The sequence below is a fragment of the Mustela putorius genome, unplaced genomic scaffold, assembly GCF_011764305.1.
Source record: "Mustela putorius furo isolate JIRA1106 unplaced genomic scaffold, ASM1176430v1.1 tig00003853_pilon_pilon_pilon, whole genome shotgun sequence".
Lineage (NCBI taxonomy): Eukaryota > Metazoa > Chordata > Mammalia > Carnivora > Mustelidae > Mustela > Mustela putorius.
Genome location: NW_025422005.1, coordinates 17,629,621 through 17,648,892, shown reverse-complemented (window position 1 = coordinate 17,648,892; position 19,272 = coordinate 17,629,621). Strand labels below are relative to the sequence as shown.

Sequence of the window (19,272 nt, the reverse complement as noted above, 5' to 3'; positions counted from 1 at the left end):
TGGGGCTTCATACTTAACCTAACTGAAGTTCTAACATCCTTCAGAAAGCTAATCTTTTTTTTTTTTTTTAAAGGTTTATTTATTTATTTATTTGACAGAGATCACAAGTAGGCAGAGAGCTAGGCTGAAAGAGAGAGAGGAATCAGGCTCCCCACCAGAGAGCCTGATGTGGGGCTTGATCCCAGGACCCTGGGATCATGACCTGAGCCAAAGGCAGAGGCATTAACTCACTGAGCCACTCAGGTGCCCCTCCATAAAGGTAATCTTAACTGATCAGTCAGGAATCTTCTGATCAGCACCAATAAGGTAATCTGTCACATGGGCCCTCCCTATCCCATTTGTCCCCAAAGGAAGGTCACTTCACTTGAAATAATTCTTTTCTCTATTTATAACTTTGCCTTGCCTTTAAAAACTTCGGGCACCTGGGTGGCTCAGTTAGTTAAGTGTCCAACTCTTGATTTTGGCTCAGGTCATGATCTCAGGGTCATGAGATGGGGCCAGGCTCTGCACTCAGTGGGAAGTCTGCTTGAGTTCTTTCTCTGCCTCTGCCCCCTCCCCCACCCCCACTGGCACACACATAAGCTCTCTTTCTCAAATAAATAAACCTTTTTTAAAAAGGTTTATTTATTATTTATTCAACAGAGATCACAAGTAGGCAGAGAGGCAGGCAGAGAGAGGGGGAAGCAGGCTCCCTGCTGAGCAGAGAGCCTGATGTGGGGCTTGATCCCAGGACCCTGGGATCATGACCTGAGCCGAAGGCAGAGGCTTAACCCACTGAGCCACCCAGGCGCCCCTCAAATAAATAAACCTTTAAAAAAAAAAAAAAAAGGCCTCTTCTCTTTCTGCCACCGTTTGGAGCCCCCCCTGCCCCGCAACTTGCTAGATGGGTTCCTGCCTGATTCATATATCAGTTAGTAAAGCCAGTTAGAGCATCAAAATTACTTCGTGGAATTTTTGTTATTTCACAAACCCTATGTCAAAGAAAATATTAAAGAGTGAAATTTGATTGCATATTTTCCACTTTCTTTTTTTCAAGATATTTTATTTATTTATCAGAGAGAGAGTGAGAGAGTGAGTGAGCACAAGTAGGGGGAGTGGCAGGCAAAGGGAGAGGGAGAAGCAGGTTCCCTGCTGCACAGGGAGCCTGATGCAGGACTCGATCCCTGGATCCTGGGATCATGACCTGAGCTGAAGGCAGATGCTTAACTGACTGAGCCACCCAGGCGTCCCTTTTCCATTCTTTCTTGTAGAGAAGTATGAGAAGTATGGTAGGTATCCATAGAATGTTGAAGTGTTAAAAGATAGACACTGTTTGGGGACAAAATTCTGTGGGGGAAACTGCTAAAGAACTTTTTCAGAAGGTACGTATCAAGCGGGCTTTATATTCCAGGGACTATAAAAAAAAATTCTAGTAGGAAAATGTGCCAGAAATGACATACCTTGCAAATATAAACTTGTAACACACATTTTAAGTCTTAGATGTCAATCAAAGAAATGAGTGAGGCTATACAAGGGGGTTTCTTTATAGGGTCAAGTCTGAAGAGCCCAGAGGAAGCCCTTCACTAAGGGTGGCTCATTAAGGATACAGAGCAAGGACCTCAGGCTCATGGAGGCCAAGATCTGGGGACCAGGAGGAAGCTTGGCCCAGAGACTCAGTTTACCCACACTGATGATAGAGAGTTGAAAGAGTTAACTGGCAGTGATGTTACAGGAACTGCCTCGGGCAGGTAGGAGACAAAAGGACTCTGGTTCTGGCTCCAACAATACCTCACAGCTGCCTTATTTCCTTTATAGGGGACAAAGGAGAAAAGGAAACAGGCTCCAGACCTTGGGCAGAAAGCTAAGCCCAGAACCCGTGCTGTTCAGAGGACACTGGGGGTCCCATAGCTACAATCAGCTTCAAAGGTGGGTGGGCTGGGAGATGGGCTTCACCTCCTCCGCCAGCTGGCATGACAGTGTCCCTTGCTCAGAGCTGGCGCATGGCCTTCCTGAGGTCATCCAGGGAAAGCGCGGAGCTCGGGAACTGAACAATTACAGCGAACCGTATGAAACTGCCACTGTTCAGCCATTGTGACCTATGAAAATGGTAGTTTCATTTGGTTCGTTCGACCCATAAACTGGCAGCCCCTGTTTTACCTTTACCCTAAGAGACCAAGCTGTCCTCTGCCCAGATGTGGATGAAATCCACAAGGCTGAGAGTGTGTTGTTAACGACTTGGTGGGGGGAGGTAGAGAGATAGAGAAGGGAAACCGGCAGCTGCCGACAAGCACCCAAGTCAATACTGTTTCGGGGAGGGGGGTGGGGAGGGCTGAAACCTAGAAATAAAAATTGTAAAGTTCACAAGGATAACCCACCTGAGCAGCAGAAAAACAAGGCTAAAAGGTTACTATGATAACAAAGCCTGGTGTTGCTGGAGTATTTTTATCTATACATTTGGTGTGGAAAGCCCTTTCCACGCCTTGCCTTTGGGTCACATCCAACCACTGAGGTGGGGACTATGATGAATCCTAATTTCTGCACGCAGGTCAGAGGGACTTCACACACGAACAAAGGAAGGCCCGGAGACGTGCAAGAACTTGTGGGGGAGTTTCTGTGGCTCGAGGCCGGATTTCTAGTCTCCAGATGGTAATTACCCCTCTAGACCATCTCCCACTGTCTTATCTCAGGTGTCCTTCAAAGGTGGTAAAGTGAATTAGGGAAAAAATAAATAAATAACCCTGCCTCCTAAGTGCTACATTCCCACTAGTGACATGGGCAGCTGAGGTTTCCTTTAAAGGTCATTTCCACCAGCATGTTCATTTCCGTGCCTAATAAGGGTCCACGGACAGACATGGTTAGTAACAGCGCGATATAATTAAGTGTCCTTTCATCCAGGCATTTCAAAGGGCTTTGGCAACGTTAATTATGCCCCAAGCCCTTGTGAAGTGGTGCTTGGTTCCATTCTATGAGCATTTAAAGTCAAGCAAAGGCGATGCCACAGGCCCAGGGGTTACACACTTTGAACATATACCTATTAGCGGCCCTCAAGTGTCTGGCGAAAGAGTTGGGGTGTGCGGGTCTCCTGACATGAAACTCTTCCTCTGGAGCTCAGAGCTTGAAAACTGTAAAATGGGGGTGTCTGGGTCTGCTGGCAGGGAGGGAAGTGTGGGGAGATACTTGGGTGGCTTCTGCCTCTGGACAAGTCACCGTGTTCCTCTTCTGCAGAGAGATAACAGAAATTATCTGAAGTGGTTTAAGTGCCAACAAGTGCACGTACATGGACAGCTAACCCGGAGCAGGGATCTGATCCCAGACTCAGGGACTCTGTCCCAGACCGAAACAAGGGTTCCCCACAGCGGGGCAGCTTGTGAGAATCGTCTGGTGCTGGCCGTATCAAGAGCGGGCCGTATCAAGTCACTTCTCTCTCTGCTTCCACTTCCCTGTGTAGACAGGGAAGACCAGCAGTTCTGGGCTGGAGTCCAGCCGCTGCCACTTACTGCTGTGTGACTTCAGTGGAATCACTATATCTCTCTGAGCCTCAGCTGCCCCTCTGAGAAGTGGAGTAGCTGTAAACTGTCATGGGATTATCACATGAAATAAGGCACAGGTTGAAAGACCACCCAGCGCATGAAAAATACTGACACAATTCTAGTTTGTTACTATTATTTTTACAATTTTCCTTCGTATTATCATTATTATTAGCAACAGCTCTAAAGACCCTTCTGGCTCCAAGAATTGCTTTTTTATCAGCTATAACTCTGGGAAAGAATAGTTTCCAGAAAAGGAACAGAGGTCACAGAGGCAGGAACCCTTGCTTGATCAGTGGTATCTGAGTGAAACCAGCTCAGATCTCCCATTCTAACACCTGCTTTCCATCTGCCAACAAGAACCTCTATTTAAATATCACGGTGATAAGACCAGTCATCACTTGCTATTTAAACTGACCTCCCACAATCCCTTGGGCTTGAAACTAACAAGAGTTAAGTATAAATTGCGGGTTTTTGGCTTGTTCTGAAGGTTACTCACGTTCAAATACAAGAGATGCATTAGTCTGGCTAAACTAGGTCCTGCTACCCTACCCTTTTGCCTGGCTTCAGGCCAGCTTCCTGATGCTGATGTTCTCCAGCAGGGGAGGCATTAGCTTCCCCAAGATTGTCATTTCAACACTTAATAATTGACATCAGAAAGAAAAGGGACCTTGCAGAGTAGCTGGCACAATGCGGGCAGTGGGGAGTGGTGGATAAAAGCAAGGGCCTTGGCAATACACAGATTCATTTCGAATCCTAGCTTTACTACCTACTGACTGTGTGGCCTTGGGTAAGTTAATTAACCTCTCTGTGCCAGTTTCCCTATATGTGAAATGGGGTTTTAATAGTACCTACCTTATGGGGCTCTGTGGGGATCAGCACAGTCCCTGCCATATAGTAAACACTAAAACCAATGTTCACTGCCATTATGATCGTGACAATTACTATAGTAATTGGAATTGGCTAAGGAAGCATGATAGAGAGGACCTATATTTTCCTCCCAGGAAAACTGCCAAATCTGGAGTTAGAGCTGGAAGGATAGGTAGGATTTCTATGGGGGATGGTGCGGGCAGCTTTGGGTTCCTTCATCTGTACATTCGGGTCATCCTCCAAGCACCCCTGTAGGATGGATTTAAAACCGACCTGCAGAAGAGCTGCACGACTTTCCCCCAAGCGATACTGATAGAAAGCGAGAAAGCCGGGATTTGAAGCAAGCAAGCTCTGATTCTAAAGGCCATGTTCTACCTTTGTATCAAATTCTGTCCTGAAGGGTAAGGTACTGACAGAATTAGCTCCCCCCACCTCCCTCCTAGACCGTAAACCCCTTCCAGGAAGAGATATCTCAATTATTTATACAGGCCCCCTCCCCCCCAGGCCTCGCAGGCATGGACAGCAGATGCTCAGCTGAAATGCCTATTTGCTGAATGGAAGAAACTGAGGCCTGACTGTTCCAGACTGAGACCAAGCCTCCAGGGCCAGGAACCTCAGATGATGCTGCCTTCTGGCCTCTCTTTTACAAATTCCCCCCTCCACACCCCCTACCCCCACCCCAACAACCAGGACAGACAGCAGGGCTGCCATGCAAGGCCAAGGGCTTGCTCCTGACTCAAGCCCAGTGATGGAGTCGGACTTGGGCCTGCTAATGTTTTCCTTGCCCCAAAGACAGACGATCTGGGGTCAGCCTGCTCAGCTGACCCCAGATTGGTATGACCACCTCCCACTGAGAGCCAGCCAGCCAGAGAGAGAGACAGACAGAGAGAGAGAGAGAGAGAGAGAGAGAGACACACACACACACACACACACACACACACACACACACACACGGAGCCCCCATAAAATCTGTTAGCTGTGTGACTCCACCCCCCTGCCCACCACAGATTGGACCAGGGTGGCCACCTGACTCGAGCTGGCCAATCAGGTCTTCCCTCTTTCCAGGGTTGGGTGATCACCCCAGTCGTTCCAAACCTCCACGGCCCTTCCTACCTCTGGCTCCAGAAGCTACCTTGTAGTCTTACAATAGTTTTCTCTTTTGCCTCACTGCCTCTGAAATAGGTTTTTATTCCTTGCAACCAAAATAGCCACAACAAAATTGAGGAGGAGGAGGAAGACAACTTCCCCAGGCAGGATTAACGACACCTTTCTCTGCTTCAGGTACCTTCATCTCCTCCTTGTAACAGCAGGCACTCCTGCCTCCTGCATGGCTAGGTGCTGTTTCACTGATCCACATGACTGGAGGGATGAGGGATGGAGGCAGGTATTCCCACCATCAGTCTACCCGTAACAGAGGCTCTGAGGGGCTAAGCCATATGTCCAATGACTCTTAGCCAGGAAGGAGCAGAGTAGGGATGCAACCCAGGCCTTCTTCCCTTTATCCCTCCCTGGAACTTCAGTTTGCTCCTAACTTTGCCCATGTGCCTGCCTCCCACCTCAATCTTTTTTTTTCTTTTTAAAGATTTATTTGTTTGAGAGAGAGAGAGAGTGCAGCGGGGAAGGGCAGAGGCAGAGGGAGAGGGAGAGAGTCTGAAGGGGACTCCGCCGAGTGCAGAGCCCAAGGCAGGGGCTGATCTCACAACCCTGAGATCAGAACCTGAGCAGAAACCGAGAGTCAGAAGCTTCACGGACTTACGCAACCCAGGTGCCCCCTCCCACCTCAATTTTTCAGCTTGTTGGTAAAGTCACCATGATTGATTTATCTCTGCTCTGGCAGGGAGGTATTTCTGTAATGAGTAATAATGGAATCAATGTGTAATTTTTATGGAAACTTAATAGAAGTCTCATCTGGTAGAGTGTTCAGTGATTTCTGAGATATTTTATTTGTCTGTCTGGCATCCATTCTTCACAGAACCAACGGTCTCAACTGTATATTCTTGGGTTCTGCATGCGTGATGCTCTGGTATTTGTAGCCTCCCTCACCAGCACCAGACCACCTCTCCCAGGGCTGGCCAGTTCTTAGAGAGAGCAAAGGAGCGGCCCTGCTGCACTGTTCCCAGCCACCCCAGATTAGAAACAGTCTCAACAGCCAGCAACAGGGAATCTGTCCAGAAAATTTTGATATGGCAACTCAACAGATTATTGGGCAACCATTCAAAAAGTATGTGTTAAATCACTATGACTCAATGACATGGGGTAATAGCCCACACACAGGCTTAAGTGAAACAACTGAAACACAAAACTTTCTGTACAGTCTGATCCTAAATGTTTAACACTAAAAAAAGACAGGAAGGAAATATCCTGAAATATGAACAAAGCTTGTCTCCAAGTAATAGAGTAAGTGAATCTTCTAAGCGGGAATGCATTCCTTTAACAATGTTTCTCTACCTTTCCATTTTGATGTCTTTCTCTAACCCCCTATTTTTATATATTTCCACAAGCATTTCTTTTCCCTGGATTACACGTTCTCCTACCCGTGGGGTGGGGGGCAGCTGCCTGTTTCTGCCAGTGACAGACACACAGACCTTGGACATGTCTGTTAGCCAGGGCTGTACTGTGTTACTTTCTGGTTAGAAAAACACAACATTGCAAAACCACAAAAACGCTTGCCTTGTAGGAGAAGGAAAGCTCGGTGAGCGGGTGCGCGCTGCTTGTGGGTGGCAGCTGGCGCAGCTGCAGGGCCGCGCCGTGGGCTCGGTCCATGGTGTCCTACAGCCACATTCCCTGGGCCCAGCCTGGGAGCCGGAGCTGCTGCTGCTGCTACGCGGGGCCAACCCTGGAGACCATCTTCCCCGGCGGGTTCACCTCCTCTCACCAGCCATGGGAGGGCGGACAGCTTCTCTCTCACCTCCACGCAGAGAAGTGCCAAGTTCGGTCGCTCCCAAGCAGACAGTGTGATTCCTTGTCCAGGTGGTGCTCTAGGGAGGTGGGGAGGAGCATTAAAAATGCATGTACAGTGAGACATAGAGCCCGGCTTTGCTACCCGAGGAGGAAACACTATGGGCACAAAACACAACCTATCATGAGAAGTGAAACCATTAAAAAAACGGTATCAGGCCTTTGGCTCCCTTAATAAAGATGTGGTTCACCTGCCTCAGAACCTTTTCTCCTGGCCCATAAAAGTCAACTTTTCTTTTCCTCTGCTTCTTTCCTCCCAACCCATCCTAATTTAAATCCTCCCTTTTCCTTTGGCTCCCCTACACATAAGTGGTGGAATACTGAACTTGTCTACCTCTCTAGGACTCCAAAAAAATATCCCAATGCCACAAAAAAGGAAGCATCTGTGTTCTAACTTAGGGAAAGAAAAAATGAGAAGAAAAGCTATCTCCGTGGATGACAGAAGAACTAAGCTACTACCAATGGTCAGCTGAGCGCAGGTGAGGTAACACTGGGCCCCCCCGGGAGAAGATCTGTGTGACCAGATCACATCAGCTCTGGGAAACTCAGGTGCTCACTGTGAAGTGGGGGTAATAATGTGGCCTCAAGTAAAATCGGGGATGATAGTAATTTGGACCATTGTTGTAAATTTCATCAGGGGGCTATTTTCAGCACAGGTCAAGTTCTTCTAAAATAAGGAAGAAAGATAAAGCATATATTCCTAGGGTTCTGGGAGGCATGGCCAGAGCACCTTACCATGGTGCTAAATGTTTCTTTGAGGTCCTCGTATGGTAAAAAGAAAAAAAAAATCCATACAAATTTGGATTCTACTACAAAGTCTATGGTTTTTTTTTTTCCCCTCTGTGGGGGCTTGAACTTACCACTCTGAGATTAAGACCTGAGCTGAGATTAAGTGTCAGATGGTTAACTGACTGAGCCACCCAGATACCCCTCGATGTTTATTTTAATATAAAAATGTTATAGCTTTTGATCTGTCATATGCTACCTGTTTGCCTTGGCCAAGTTTAACTTTCCAGGCAGTTTTCTCTGCTGAAAATACAGATAATAACACTTCTACCACCCCCCCAACCACAGGGTTGTTGTGAGAATTTGATGAAATAATGCAAGTATAATGCATGCACAGCAATGGCCAAATGAATGGCAGCTATTATTAGTATTAATTTTATTCCTACCAGATTAATTATTGAACTGACCCACAGATCTTCCTTTCTTTCATGTAACCATGCAACAAATATTTATGTAGGACTTACTATGTGCCAAACAGATACAGCCTCTGCTATGCCCCCACGGCTTCAGAAAGTTGCCTTCTGTGTCTTGCAACTTCCAGTTCCTTCTGTTATCTAGCTCTACCCACAGGAATGCTGGTTCCTGGTGTGAACAGCACAGTCATATGTCACAGGGCTAACACTGTGTCCAGCATCTAGGAGACACTGGATGTAGGGCTTAGCACTGGGGCAGCCACAAAGACTATTTGGCTCAGGTCTCACTTTGTTGAAGAGCCTCAAAATTCAATGATTGCTGCTGCCTCCAGATGTGATTATACATTTAGTATATATTCCATACCTTAATTACATATATACACATATACATATGGTGTGTGTGTGTGTATGTGTGTGTATGCATATATATGTATATATATACATATCTATTTAGGTGGATGTATATATATACACACACACAGTATATACAAGGTATACTCATCAGATAATTTCATAACTGATATTCCAGAACCAGACCTCCCTGTGAAGACCAATGAATATTTGCAACCTTGTGAAAAGCATAATTATTCTTCACTATACTTCCTTGTGTGGGTGAAAAGCATGACTGTGTTAAATTTAGGTATTTTAATGTTTTGAATATAGCAGCCTTAGGAAGGAAGAATGGCCCAGGGAGAGACCTCAGAGAGACCCCTGCAGGTCTTCAAGCTGGCCTAGATCTGAAGGGGGCACTGCAGCCTGAACTGGAAAGATGTCTCCTGAATCCCCTGTTCAACGGCAGCTTGCCAAGGCCCAGCCCAGAGCCCAGCATGGTGACTTCCATACACACCTACTGACTGGCTAAAGGCAGGCCTGTGGAGCACCTGGGGTAGCTCCCAGTCAAGAATGGAATGGCTTACTCAGGCCTAATTAACCACAACTTTGGAGATCCCACAGCTGTAACCAGTTCCACCCACAGGATGTCAGAGAAAGCAAACAGGCCTTGAGGACATGCCAGTCGGGTGATGGAAACCTGGGCCTCCTAACCTTCTTTGGACCAGCTGCTCTGTTCAGGTGGGTTTCTGTTTTTGCTTTTGTTTGTGAGTTGTTGCTGTCATTCAAGTCCCTTCTAAAAAGCAGATTCCCTCTTTGCCTGAGGGCCAAAGCCTCTGAGGCATCCCCTGCAAAGTCAGGAGGCTTTCCCTCAGCTAGGTAGGAGTTAGGACAAAAAGCTCTGGAGGAACCCTTTGCAAGTTGCTCTCCCTTTAAGGTGCACATTGTTTACCTAGTGAATCTCCTTTTCTGCCTTCAGAGCACTTTTCCAGCACTAACATATGCCCAAGAGGCAAGTGGCCAACTCTGTGTTCCCTGCGACCCCTTAACACTGAGGCCCTCACAGCCAGCAGTAAGCACAGGGTCATTGACTCAAAAATGTAAAGATAATTCTAGGTGCTTGCTACCATTCCATTCCCCCCGACCTTATCTCAATGAATTATTTCACCAACCCACAGAGCAGGCTGGACAGATTGAGAGGACCACAGCTCATAGCTGCTGAGAGTAGTATATTAGAATTTGGCTCTATCTGGAAAAAAAAAAATCAATAAAACACGCCCTTTTCCACCACCTGACGATTCAGCATCTGGCTGGTACTGAGTGCCATTTACAAAGCCCTTTCCCTTTCCTGGGCTTTGGCTCACTAAAGGGTTACACTCCTCCCCTACCATTGAGCTGGAAACTATAACTTCCAGCAGCCAGTGTAGATCAAGAATTCCTCCCCGTATCCCACCTGCTAACTCCACCATCTGCTATTGCCAGGAAGCCCGAGCCGGCGTGTAGAGGAATAATTTTGGCAAAGTTACTGCATTTCACTTCCTGATTGGGTAAAGCCTGCCATCACCTATATTAAGGCAAACCTATGTCCCCCTCCCTTCGCTAAAATGGGGGGGGGGAACCATTCCAAGGCAGCGAGACCCAGACCCGCAAGGCAGGTGACAGCAAGAAGGAAGGGTATTAGTACTAGGGGGCGTTAGATGATTCCAAATGCATTACCTTTCCTGAAAACAAAAAACAAAGGCTGATTTCAAGTCCCCCCTGCCTCAGGCTTAATCACTACTCACCGGGGCGGCGTCTCCTCTGAGGCCCACCTATCCCAGGTTTCTGAGAAACGACTTAGACTCTCCACACCACTCGGAGGCACAGTCTCCTTAATTCCTTCCCCAACTCAGGAGCTGCCTGGGTGCTGCAGTGTTTTGCTTTCAAAGGCCACGATCTGATTTGCCAGGCCGCCTGCCGGTCAGAAGCTCGCGGGGACTTCTTGCAGGCGAGTGGCTGCGAGGAGGGAGGTGGGCGGGACATCCCCCGGTAATTGGCTGCGCCGCAAAGCTTGCTTGAGGCGTAGGGGGAACGACTTGGGGAGGCGGCCCCAGTCTTGAGCTTTGCTCTCACCTGGAGGGGGCCCCTCTAGAGGCCGCGCCAAGGACGTTGGAACAAACCCCTCTCTCCCTCTCCACCTGTACGGGGTGCTGGGGTGACTGCTCACCTCCCCTGCCCGACAGGTGGGCAGCTTGCCAGGAGACCGACCTTCCAGTTCTCAGCGCCACCTCCCGGGCTTTGCTCCTGCTGTTCCTCCACCTTACACTCTCCGCGTGCCTTCAGATCCTTCGCGACCCTCAAGACCCGGCTCCCACAAAGCCGTCTCAGTACTCGGGGCATATACAGTGTCCTTGCGGGCGCTCCCCTAACACCTGTTGACTGCGCTATGTACCAACCCTCCCAGCGCGTCCGCCGCTCCGCAATGCCCAAGGTCCTAGCACTGCGTGAGTGCTTCCCTAACGTACAACGTATACAGTAAGCAGTAAGTGTAATCAACACGTGCATGGAGCTTACACCTTTTCACTTACACGCATCTCCTTTCAGATCCTCGCAGGAACCCCCTGAGTGAGACTTTGAGCTCATGCCCATTTTACAGATGAGGAAATGGCATTCGGGCCCAGACCCCAAGGAGGAGAAAGAGCCAGTTTGGGTTCAGATCTGGAGGCAGAGAGAGCTCAGAGGGAACACCAGAGAGCAGAACGAGGTTGGCATTTCGTAGGAACCTCCCAAAGAACAGCGTGGCCGGTGCAAGATTTTTCTGGGGCGTGGGTAGTAGGAGCTGCCATCAGCAGACCTGCCTAGGGACAGAGGTTTGGATTCACCCTAAATTTAAAGGGGAGCCATTGCGGGTTCTGCTCTGGGGAGTGACAAGAGCACTGTGACTGCTCTGAAGCTTGCAAAGACGGGCTCAAGGAACACTGTATGTCTGTTCTTGTATTGTTGCCCGTATCAGGTTTTTTTTTTTTCTTTTACTATTGTACACAGGGCTTGGATGAATGTTAGTTGTTGTCTTCTTCTTTTTAAAAAATATTTTTTGTATTTATTTGAAACGAGAGAGCAGGAGAGCACAAACAGTGAGAGTGGCAGAAGGAAAGGGAGAAGCAGGCTCCCCACTGAGCAGGGAGCCCGATGTGAGTCTGGATCCCAGGACTCCGGGATCACGACCTGAGCCAAAGGCAGTTCTTAATCAACTGAGCCACCCAGGCGCCCTAATCGTAGTCTTCTAACTAGGATTTCCGGGTAGGCAAAATTCCAAGGCTCTTGGTCTATAGCAAGATATTTGAGGGGTCATTTAAATGACCCCCTATTAGGTTTCCCCACTAGTTGTGATGTAATTAACCCAAACCCTGACATTCTAGCGGTTTCCCTAAGGTTTTTTTTTTTTTTGAAACACCTCTAATGATTGGCCAACAACTTTTCACGCTAAAGAAACAGAAGAAACCATTGGCTGATTATTCAGGAGGCAGCCTAAAGGAGGACTCCAGAATGTTAGGCCTGTGGTTGCCATAGCAACGGGGAGGCTGGGTAGCCCAGATTCAGCCCAGGGAGACCCAAGGAGGTAGGAGGCAGTTCCTGTCTGGGAACCGGTGGGGTGGGAGGGTTGGGGAGGGGGAGGATCTGCTAGGTGCGTGTTTGTTGGTGCCCCAGGGTGGGAAGAAGCCACAGTCCGGAGGTGCTCCTCCTTGATGGTGTGCCCTCCAAGGCCCCGCCCCCCCCAAAAGGGGTGCTGATAATCACGGGGTGCCCTCCCCCCACGGGGCTCCTGCAAGGGACGTGGGCCTCTGACTCCCCTCTGCCTCTGTGAGCGTGCAAACGAATGGGGTACAGGGGCAGTGGGTGGATGGAAAAAGAGCTGAGTTCTAATCCCAGGTCCGCTCCGGCTCCCTGGGCGTCCCTCAGCAAAATGCTCCCCGCTCTGGGCCGCAGTGTATCCATCCCTAAGATGAAAGGGTAAGATTGGCATTTAGTGGTCATTAGCCAACTGTAAAGCTCCTTCCTGCTCTTTGAATGCTTTCCTGGTTTCTCATATGAAAAATATGAAGTGGATTATTTCCCTGGGTACGCTTTGAAAAATGGAAAATACTTTCAAGATGTACTATAGCATCATGTATAACTGAATTGATAAAAATCTCATGTCCTCCAAACTGCTCACGCAAATACCAGAAAATTCCACATAAAGTAAAAAGTATACATGGTTTAGTATGTATTGACATACACTGAACATTAATATGCAGGTATAAGTGTATCAAATGTGTGATAATGCTATAACCCAAATGATTTTTTTAAAAACATATAGTAGAGTGGAAACACATTTGTATTTATAGTCCGATGAGTTAAATCCTCACAGAATGTAGCTCTGAAAGGAAAGAGTTGTATAAGACTACATCAGCAGGCACTATGGCTAGAACATATGTACCCCTAGTGTTCATTCATTACTCAGATATTATTGAGCAACTACTATGTGCCAGGAAACAGACTGGGGATTTAGTGAGGAACATTCTATCCAGAGACCATAAACAAAGAAGTACGTGTAAAATACGGTGTTGGGTAGTGAAAAGTACATTGGGAAACATAAGGCAAAGTCAGGGGTAGAGAGTGGCTGTGGTGCTCCTTGAGAGAGACTGGCTAAGGAAGACAGTCTGAGGAGACAGTTTGAGGAGAGACACAGATAAAATTGTGACAGGGCAAAAGACGATCCCCAGCATAGGGAAGGGAGGAATCCACATGCTGCAAGGAGGTATTGGAGAAGCTGAAAAGGTCCCATGGCTTTAGGTGGGGGGATATGACAGCTGCCTTCGAAGACTTGAAGAATAGTCATATAGAACAGTGGCTTTCAAACTTTCAGACTGTGACCTATGGTAAGAAATGCATTTTATACTGTGGTCCAGCGCATACATACATGACAAACAAAAACTTCACAAAAGACTGCAAGCTGTGACTTACATTTTGAAAATCACTAATGCGGAAGAGGAGTGAGGTTTACTCCAGGCTGGTTTCCAGGGGTGGTCTTAGGGTGAATGAAGGGGGGAATAAATGAATCAGCTTTGATATAGGCAGGAAATTTCTAGTAACTGGAACTACCCAATGGTGAACTGCCTCGGGAATTTTCAAAGTACGCTCTGGGGAAGCCCAGCATTCTGTGAAAATTCGATAGCCTCAAATATTTGCTTTATATTTTGAAAATTGTATGCAATATCCTGGTTTTTTTAAACCAACCTTATTTACTCAGGCTTCCAAATGTCAAAATTCACATGTTAATATTCAGCAGATGCTGCCTTAGTGGGTATGATAGTGGTTAAGAGTGAGCGGAAGTCAGACTTCTAGGTTCAAAACCTGATTCCATCTCTTAATTCTGGTGTGACCTTGAGACCTCCTCTCTCTAAACTTCAGTTTTCTTATGTATCAAATGAGGCTAATACCTCACTGGATTATTGTAAGGAGAGCATGCAGAATTCTATACAAGGTGTTAAAGACTGTAAGCATTCAATAAATGATAACTATTATTTTAAGCTGTTACTACATTATTCCTGTGGATGTGTTAAAATCTAATATTCATAAAAGCCTACTGTGGACCAGACAACATCATCTACTTCGTCATATGGACCATGATATTTAATCCATAAGCACCTTGAGAAGAAAGTCCTGTCATCATTCTCAGTTGGTGGAGGGGGCAGTGGGGCCAAAACATGAAGGGACTCAGAACTAGGAAGTGGCAGAGCATAACCTTGAACCCAGGGATACTCCTGATTACTGTACAGGTACTCACCTGGAAGTTGCCTGGGCATATGCCATTGATAAGGAAGGCGGTATATCTTCATTACTCTTTTCTGATATTCTAGGTCCATGACATCCTGTCATGAACAGTGACACAAGGAACTGCACGCTAAGGCACATCTGGGCGGGGCTCCGTTCACACCTGGTCTGCACCTGGTCTCATCCTGGCTTCACAGGTATGCATACCAACGCCAGAAAGCATTATCAGTAGTTGCCTTTAAGGGTTAGGATCATGGATTATTTTAGAAAGTCTTTTTAATTTCGTGTATTTTCCAAAAATTTGATAAGGTACCCATATCACCATTGTAATAAGAAGCTTAATTTTTTTCTAATCACTTGTAATTCTAGCATGTGGCTACATTTTAATTTTTTATCATTTGTTTATTTTTAAATTAACCTTTGTTTGAGTGTAGTGGATAAGCAATGTTACATTTGTTTCAGGCATACAACACAGCGATTTGCCAAGTTTGAACATTATGCTGTGCTCACCTCATTAGTGCATTTATAAAATAAGAGCTTTAAACAGACACATGAAAAAATGTTCATCATCGTTAGCCAACAGGGAGATTCAAATCAAAACCACATTTAGATACCACCTTACACCAGTTAGAATGGCCCAAATTAACAAGACAGTAAACAACGTGTTTTGGAGAGGATGTGGAGAAAGGAGAACCCTTTTACACTGTTGGTGGGAATGCAAGTTGGTGCAGCCACGTTGGAAAACAGTGTGGGATTCCTTAAGAAATTAAAAATAGAGCTACCCTAGGACCCTGCAATTGTACTACTCGGTATTCACCCCAAAGGTTAATAAAAAGTGAAAAGAAGGGCCTTCTGTACCCCAATGTTCATAGCAGCAATGGCCACAGTTGCCAAACTGTGGAAAGAGACAAGATGCCCTTCAACAGACGATTGGATGAAGAAGATATGGTCCATATATACAATGGAATATTATGCCTCCATCAGAAAGGATGAATACCCTATTTTTGTATCAACATGGATGGGACTGGAGGAGATTATGCTGAGTGAAATAAGTCAAGCAGAGAAAGTCAATTATCATATGGTTTTACTTACTTATGGAGCATAAGGAATAACAGGAGGACATTAGAAGGAAAGGAAAAGTGAATTGGGGGAAATTGGAGGGGGAGATGAACCATGAGAGACTGTGGACCCTTAGAAGCAAACTGAGGGTTTGGAGGGGAAAGGAGTGGAGGGTTGGGAGAACTGATGGTGGCTATTAAGGAGGGCACGTATTGCATGGAGCACTGGGTGTGGTGCCTAAACAATGAATCTTGGATCACTGAAAAAAATAAAATAAAAATGAAAAAAAACCCAATAAGATAGCTTTATTGTAGCTAGGAAAGTAGATAGTAGAAGTACTGAGTACCTAGCAGAAGTACTAAGACAAAGACATAGCACTGTAGCGTGGTAAGTGAATGGTAGCTGCTTTTATAGATCCTAAAAGACATTTTTATACTGGAGTGGTCGTGTTGCTTGTGAGCGTTATTGATTTCTGGTGCTCTGAATCTCTTAGTTTCTTGGAGTGTGTTGCCAATAACTCTCATGAATATTAGAATTTCAGTATAGAGTGTTAAGCAGAGAATATGGGGAGCATTGCCACGGTGATAAAGTCAAGTGAGGAACAAACACTGACGGTGGAAAGGATTGGTAGAGCGCGCCATCTTTCTTTCTTAGTAAATGGTGCGGATTCTTGAAGAGAAAAAGATGGGCGAAATAGAACTCGTCTGTCCATGAAAGATGAACAGCTATGGAAACTGAATCCTGCTCCTGCTGTTAACAACTAAAACCCAGACTCCCCTGAAGCAACTGGTTTTAGGCATAAGACAGCTTGATTTGGCAATTCCTGAGAGGAAAACCAAGGCGAGCCTTGCAGTTACCCGAGCTTCCTGCTGGGGGCGGTGTCCAGGCCACGGTTCAGGGAGGGGGGTACCCAAACAAAGCCCCGCCCAGCTTTCGGGGCTGGAGAGATAGAAATCTGAGTTCAGGGAGCCCAGAGTTTGGAATCAATAGAGGGCCCAGAGGAGGCCCCTGCACAGAACAGTATATACTGTTTGATTACACGTATATGACATTCTAGAAAAGGCAGTTGTGGGGACAGAAAGCAAAGCAATGGTTGCTAGATCCCAGGGTTGGGAGGGTACTGAGGGCCAAGAATCCCAGGAAACTCTTTGGGATGATGGGGTTATTTCTGTCTTAATTGTGATGGCATTTGACACAATTGTACACATTTGCCAAAAACTAGAACTAAGGAAATATATTGGATGTCAGTCAATTATCTTGATAAGGATACATTTATAAAATCCAAGCCTTCAGTAGCTCTGTAAGCAACACCAACAATGAACACTTACATAATCCTCGTTACAGGCAGTGCAATGTGCTTGCGAGTTAGGGTCGTAGAACTAGGTAAGTCTCAGCCTCTACGCTCAAGATTGCTCAGTCTGTTCTGCAGATAGAACAGAACCCAATCAACGTAGTTAATGTGAAATGATCCCTACAAATGCTGTGTTTTGCTGTTCCAGGTACTTAGAAGAACATGTAGTAGAGTTTTTCATCAAACAAATGGAACATATCACAGAACTTTGCTAAGATGGACAACTCCGCACGCAAAGACCAACACCCTGACAAAAAATATCCCAGCCATGCCAGCAAATTACAGAAAGGTCTTGTGAATTTATTAACAGATATCTTTGAGGGGAAGAGAGAACTTTTTTAAAAAAAATTTTATTTATTTGTTTGAGAGGGAGAGAGAGGGAGAGTATGGGGGGAGGGGCAAAGGAAGAGGGAGAAACAGACTCCCCACTGAGCCGGAAAAAGGACTTGGGGCTCTGTCCCAGGACCCTGAGATGGTGACCCAAGCCAAAGGCAGCCGCTTTAACTGACTGAGCCACCCATGCACCCTGAGAATTCTTGACCTATGTTCTTTTTGGCACATAAGAACACATATGTTGAATTCTGGGTCATACCAACAAGGCCACCCTTAAGACATATCAGATAAATTGCTTTTGGTGGCTCCTCACTACTTCTAGAGTGAGGACTGGGAAGAAAGTGTGAAAAGAGGATGAGGAGAGAAGAGGGGGGGAGTCTATTCACTACACCTGTTCTTTCTACATTTCTGGTAAGAATCTCCATCTTCACACTTAGAGGTGTAAAGAGATCTACTTTCTCGATTCCTAATGCAAGCCCCCCACACTGTGGCTTGGTGGCAAGTTTAACTCCAGCCCGTAGGGGCACAAATCCTATGTTCTGCTTATTTCAAGTTTTGGATCTTTCTTAGTAGAAAGAGGTGATGTGATGACTGGGTGGGGGATGGGAGGAAGCCCTCGGGTCATTGTTTATCCATCCACACAGGTGAGATTTCCACTGGCCCAGCTCACAGGCTCCCTCTGGTTTTGTTGGTATGTTTCTGGACCACATTTGGGGTTTAGGAATCATTTCTGGGGCTGGAAACCTCATTCCAAGATCCTTACTCCTCTGGTTTTTCTTTCTTTTGGGACCTTTCCTCCTCCCTGGTACGCTTGTAGAGTTCCTACTGCTCTCCAACTCAAAACCACACCTTACTTTTTCCCTCCTTTGACTTTGTGCTATCTCTTCTTCTTTAATACTTTAAAAATTGAAGCACAATATGTATTCAGAAAAAGTACACAAATCACAATTATACAGCTTAATAAATATTCATAATGAAAATACAACCAATAGAATCATTCTTTCAGACCAAGAAAATAGAATCCTAGCAGTATCCCAAAGACTGTGTCTTGTTATTTCCCCTTCTCTGTGAAAGTAAACACTAGAGCTATCCTGACTTCTAATATAGTAATTACTTTAGCCTGTTATTGAACTTTAAGATTTATTTATTTATTTGAGATAAATTTATTTATTTGAGATAAAACAGATCATAAGGAAGCAGAGAGGCAGGCAGAGGAAGGGAAGCAGGCTCTCTGCTGAGCAGAGCTGAGCAGAGAGCCGGATGTGGGGCTCAATCCCAGGACCCTGGGATCATGACCTGAGCTGAAGGCAGAGGCTTTAACCCACTGAGACACCCGGGCACACCTGTTATTGAACTTTTAAAAAAAGAGATTGATTTATTTATTTTAGGGAGATAGAGGCAGAACATGTGCATCTGCGCCCTGGGGACAGGGGAGAAGAGAATCCCAGGTAGACTCCCCTCTGAACACAGAGCCCATGGTGGGGGTGTGCTTGATCTCATGACCCCGAGATCCCAATCTGAGTGCAAAGCAAGAGTCAGATGCTTAACCCACTGAGCTACCCAGGTGCCCTGCCACTGTTTTTAAATTTCAGATAAATTGCAATCATACAATATGAACTTTTTTCTCTAGCCTTTTCCCACTCATGTTTGAGAGGTTGAACTTCATGTTTCATATATCAGTTAATGGTTCGTTTTCATGGCTATAAAGTTTTATTCTGCTTGAATACACCGCCAATTATTTATCCATTCTATGTTGTTTCCAGTTTGGGGCTGCTATGAATAGATGCTTTTCTAACTAGGCTCGTACATGTTTTGGATTGCATTGATTCTAGCAATCAATTTAGGGATCATTCACATCTCTACAATATTGGGT

General features: G+C 46.1%; 2 protein-coding genes across 6 annotated transcripts in view; one reads left to right on the top strand and one right to left on the bottom strand.

Annotated features, from left to right (window-relative positions):
- NIPAL3 (NIPA like domain containing 3) overlaps positions 1-10,792 on the bottom strand; it is a 53,368-nt gene extending 42,576 nt beyond the window's left edge. For all 3 annotated transcript variants that reach the window (XM_004741164.3, XM_004741165.3, XM_045063961.1), the window contains exons 1-2: positions 10,648-10,792; positions 7,047-7,354 (exon numbers count right to left, since the gene is read on the bottom strand). In XM_004741164.3, coding sequence (XP_004741221.1) covers positions 7,047-7,139 — 93 coding nt within the window. In that variant the 5' untranslated portion in view covers positions 7,140-7,354; positions 10,648-10,792. The remainder of the gene's footprint in view (positions 1-7,046; positions 7,355-10,647) is intronic.
- A 1,583-nt stretch (positions 10,793-12,375) lies between these two features.
- Positions 12,376-19,272, top strand: part of STPG1 (sperm tail PG-rich repeat containing 1) — a 48,502-nt gene continuing 41,605 nt past the window's right edge. For all 3 annotated transcript variants that reach the window (XM_045063959.1, XM_004741168.3, XM_004741167.3), the window contains exons 1-3: positions 12,376-12,461; positions 14,743-14,853; positions 17,215-17,355. In XM_045063959.1, coding sequence (XP_044919894.1) covers positions 17,283-17,355 — 73 coding nt within the window. In that variant the 5' untranslated portion in view covers positions 12,376-12,461; positions 14,743-14,853; positions 17,215-17,282. The remainder of the gene's footprint in view (positions 12,462-14,742; positions 14,854-17,214; positions 17,356-19,272) is intronic.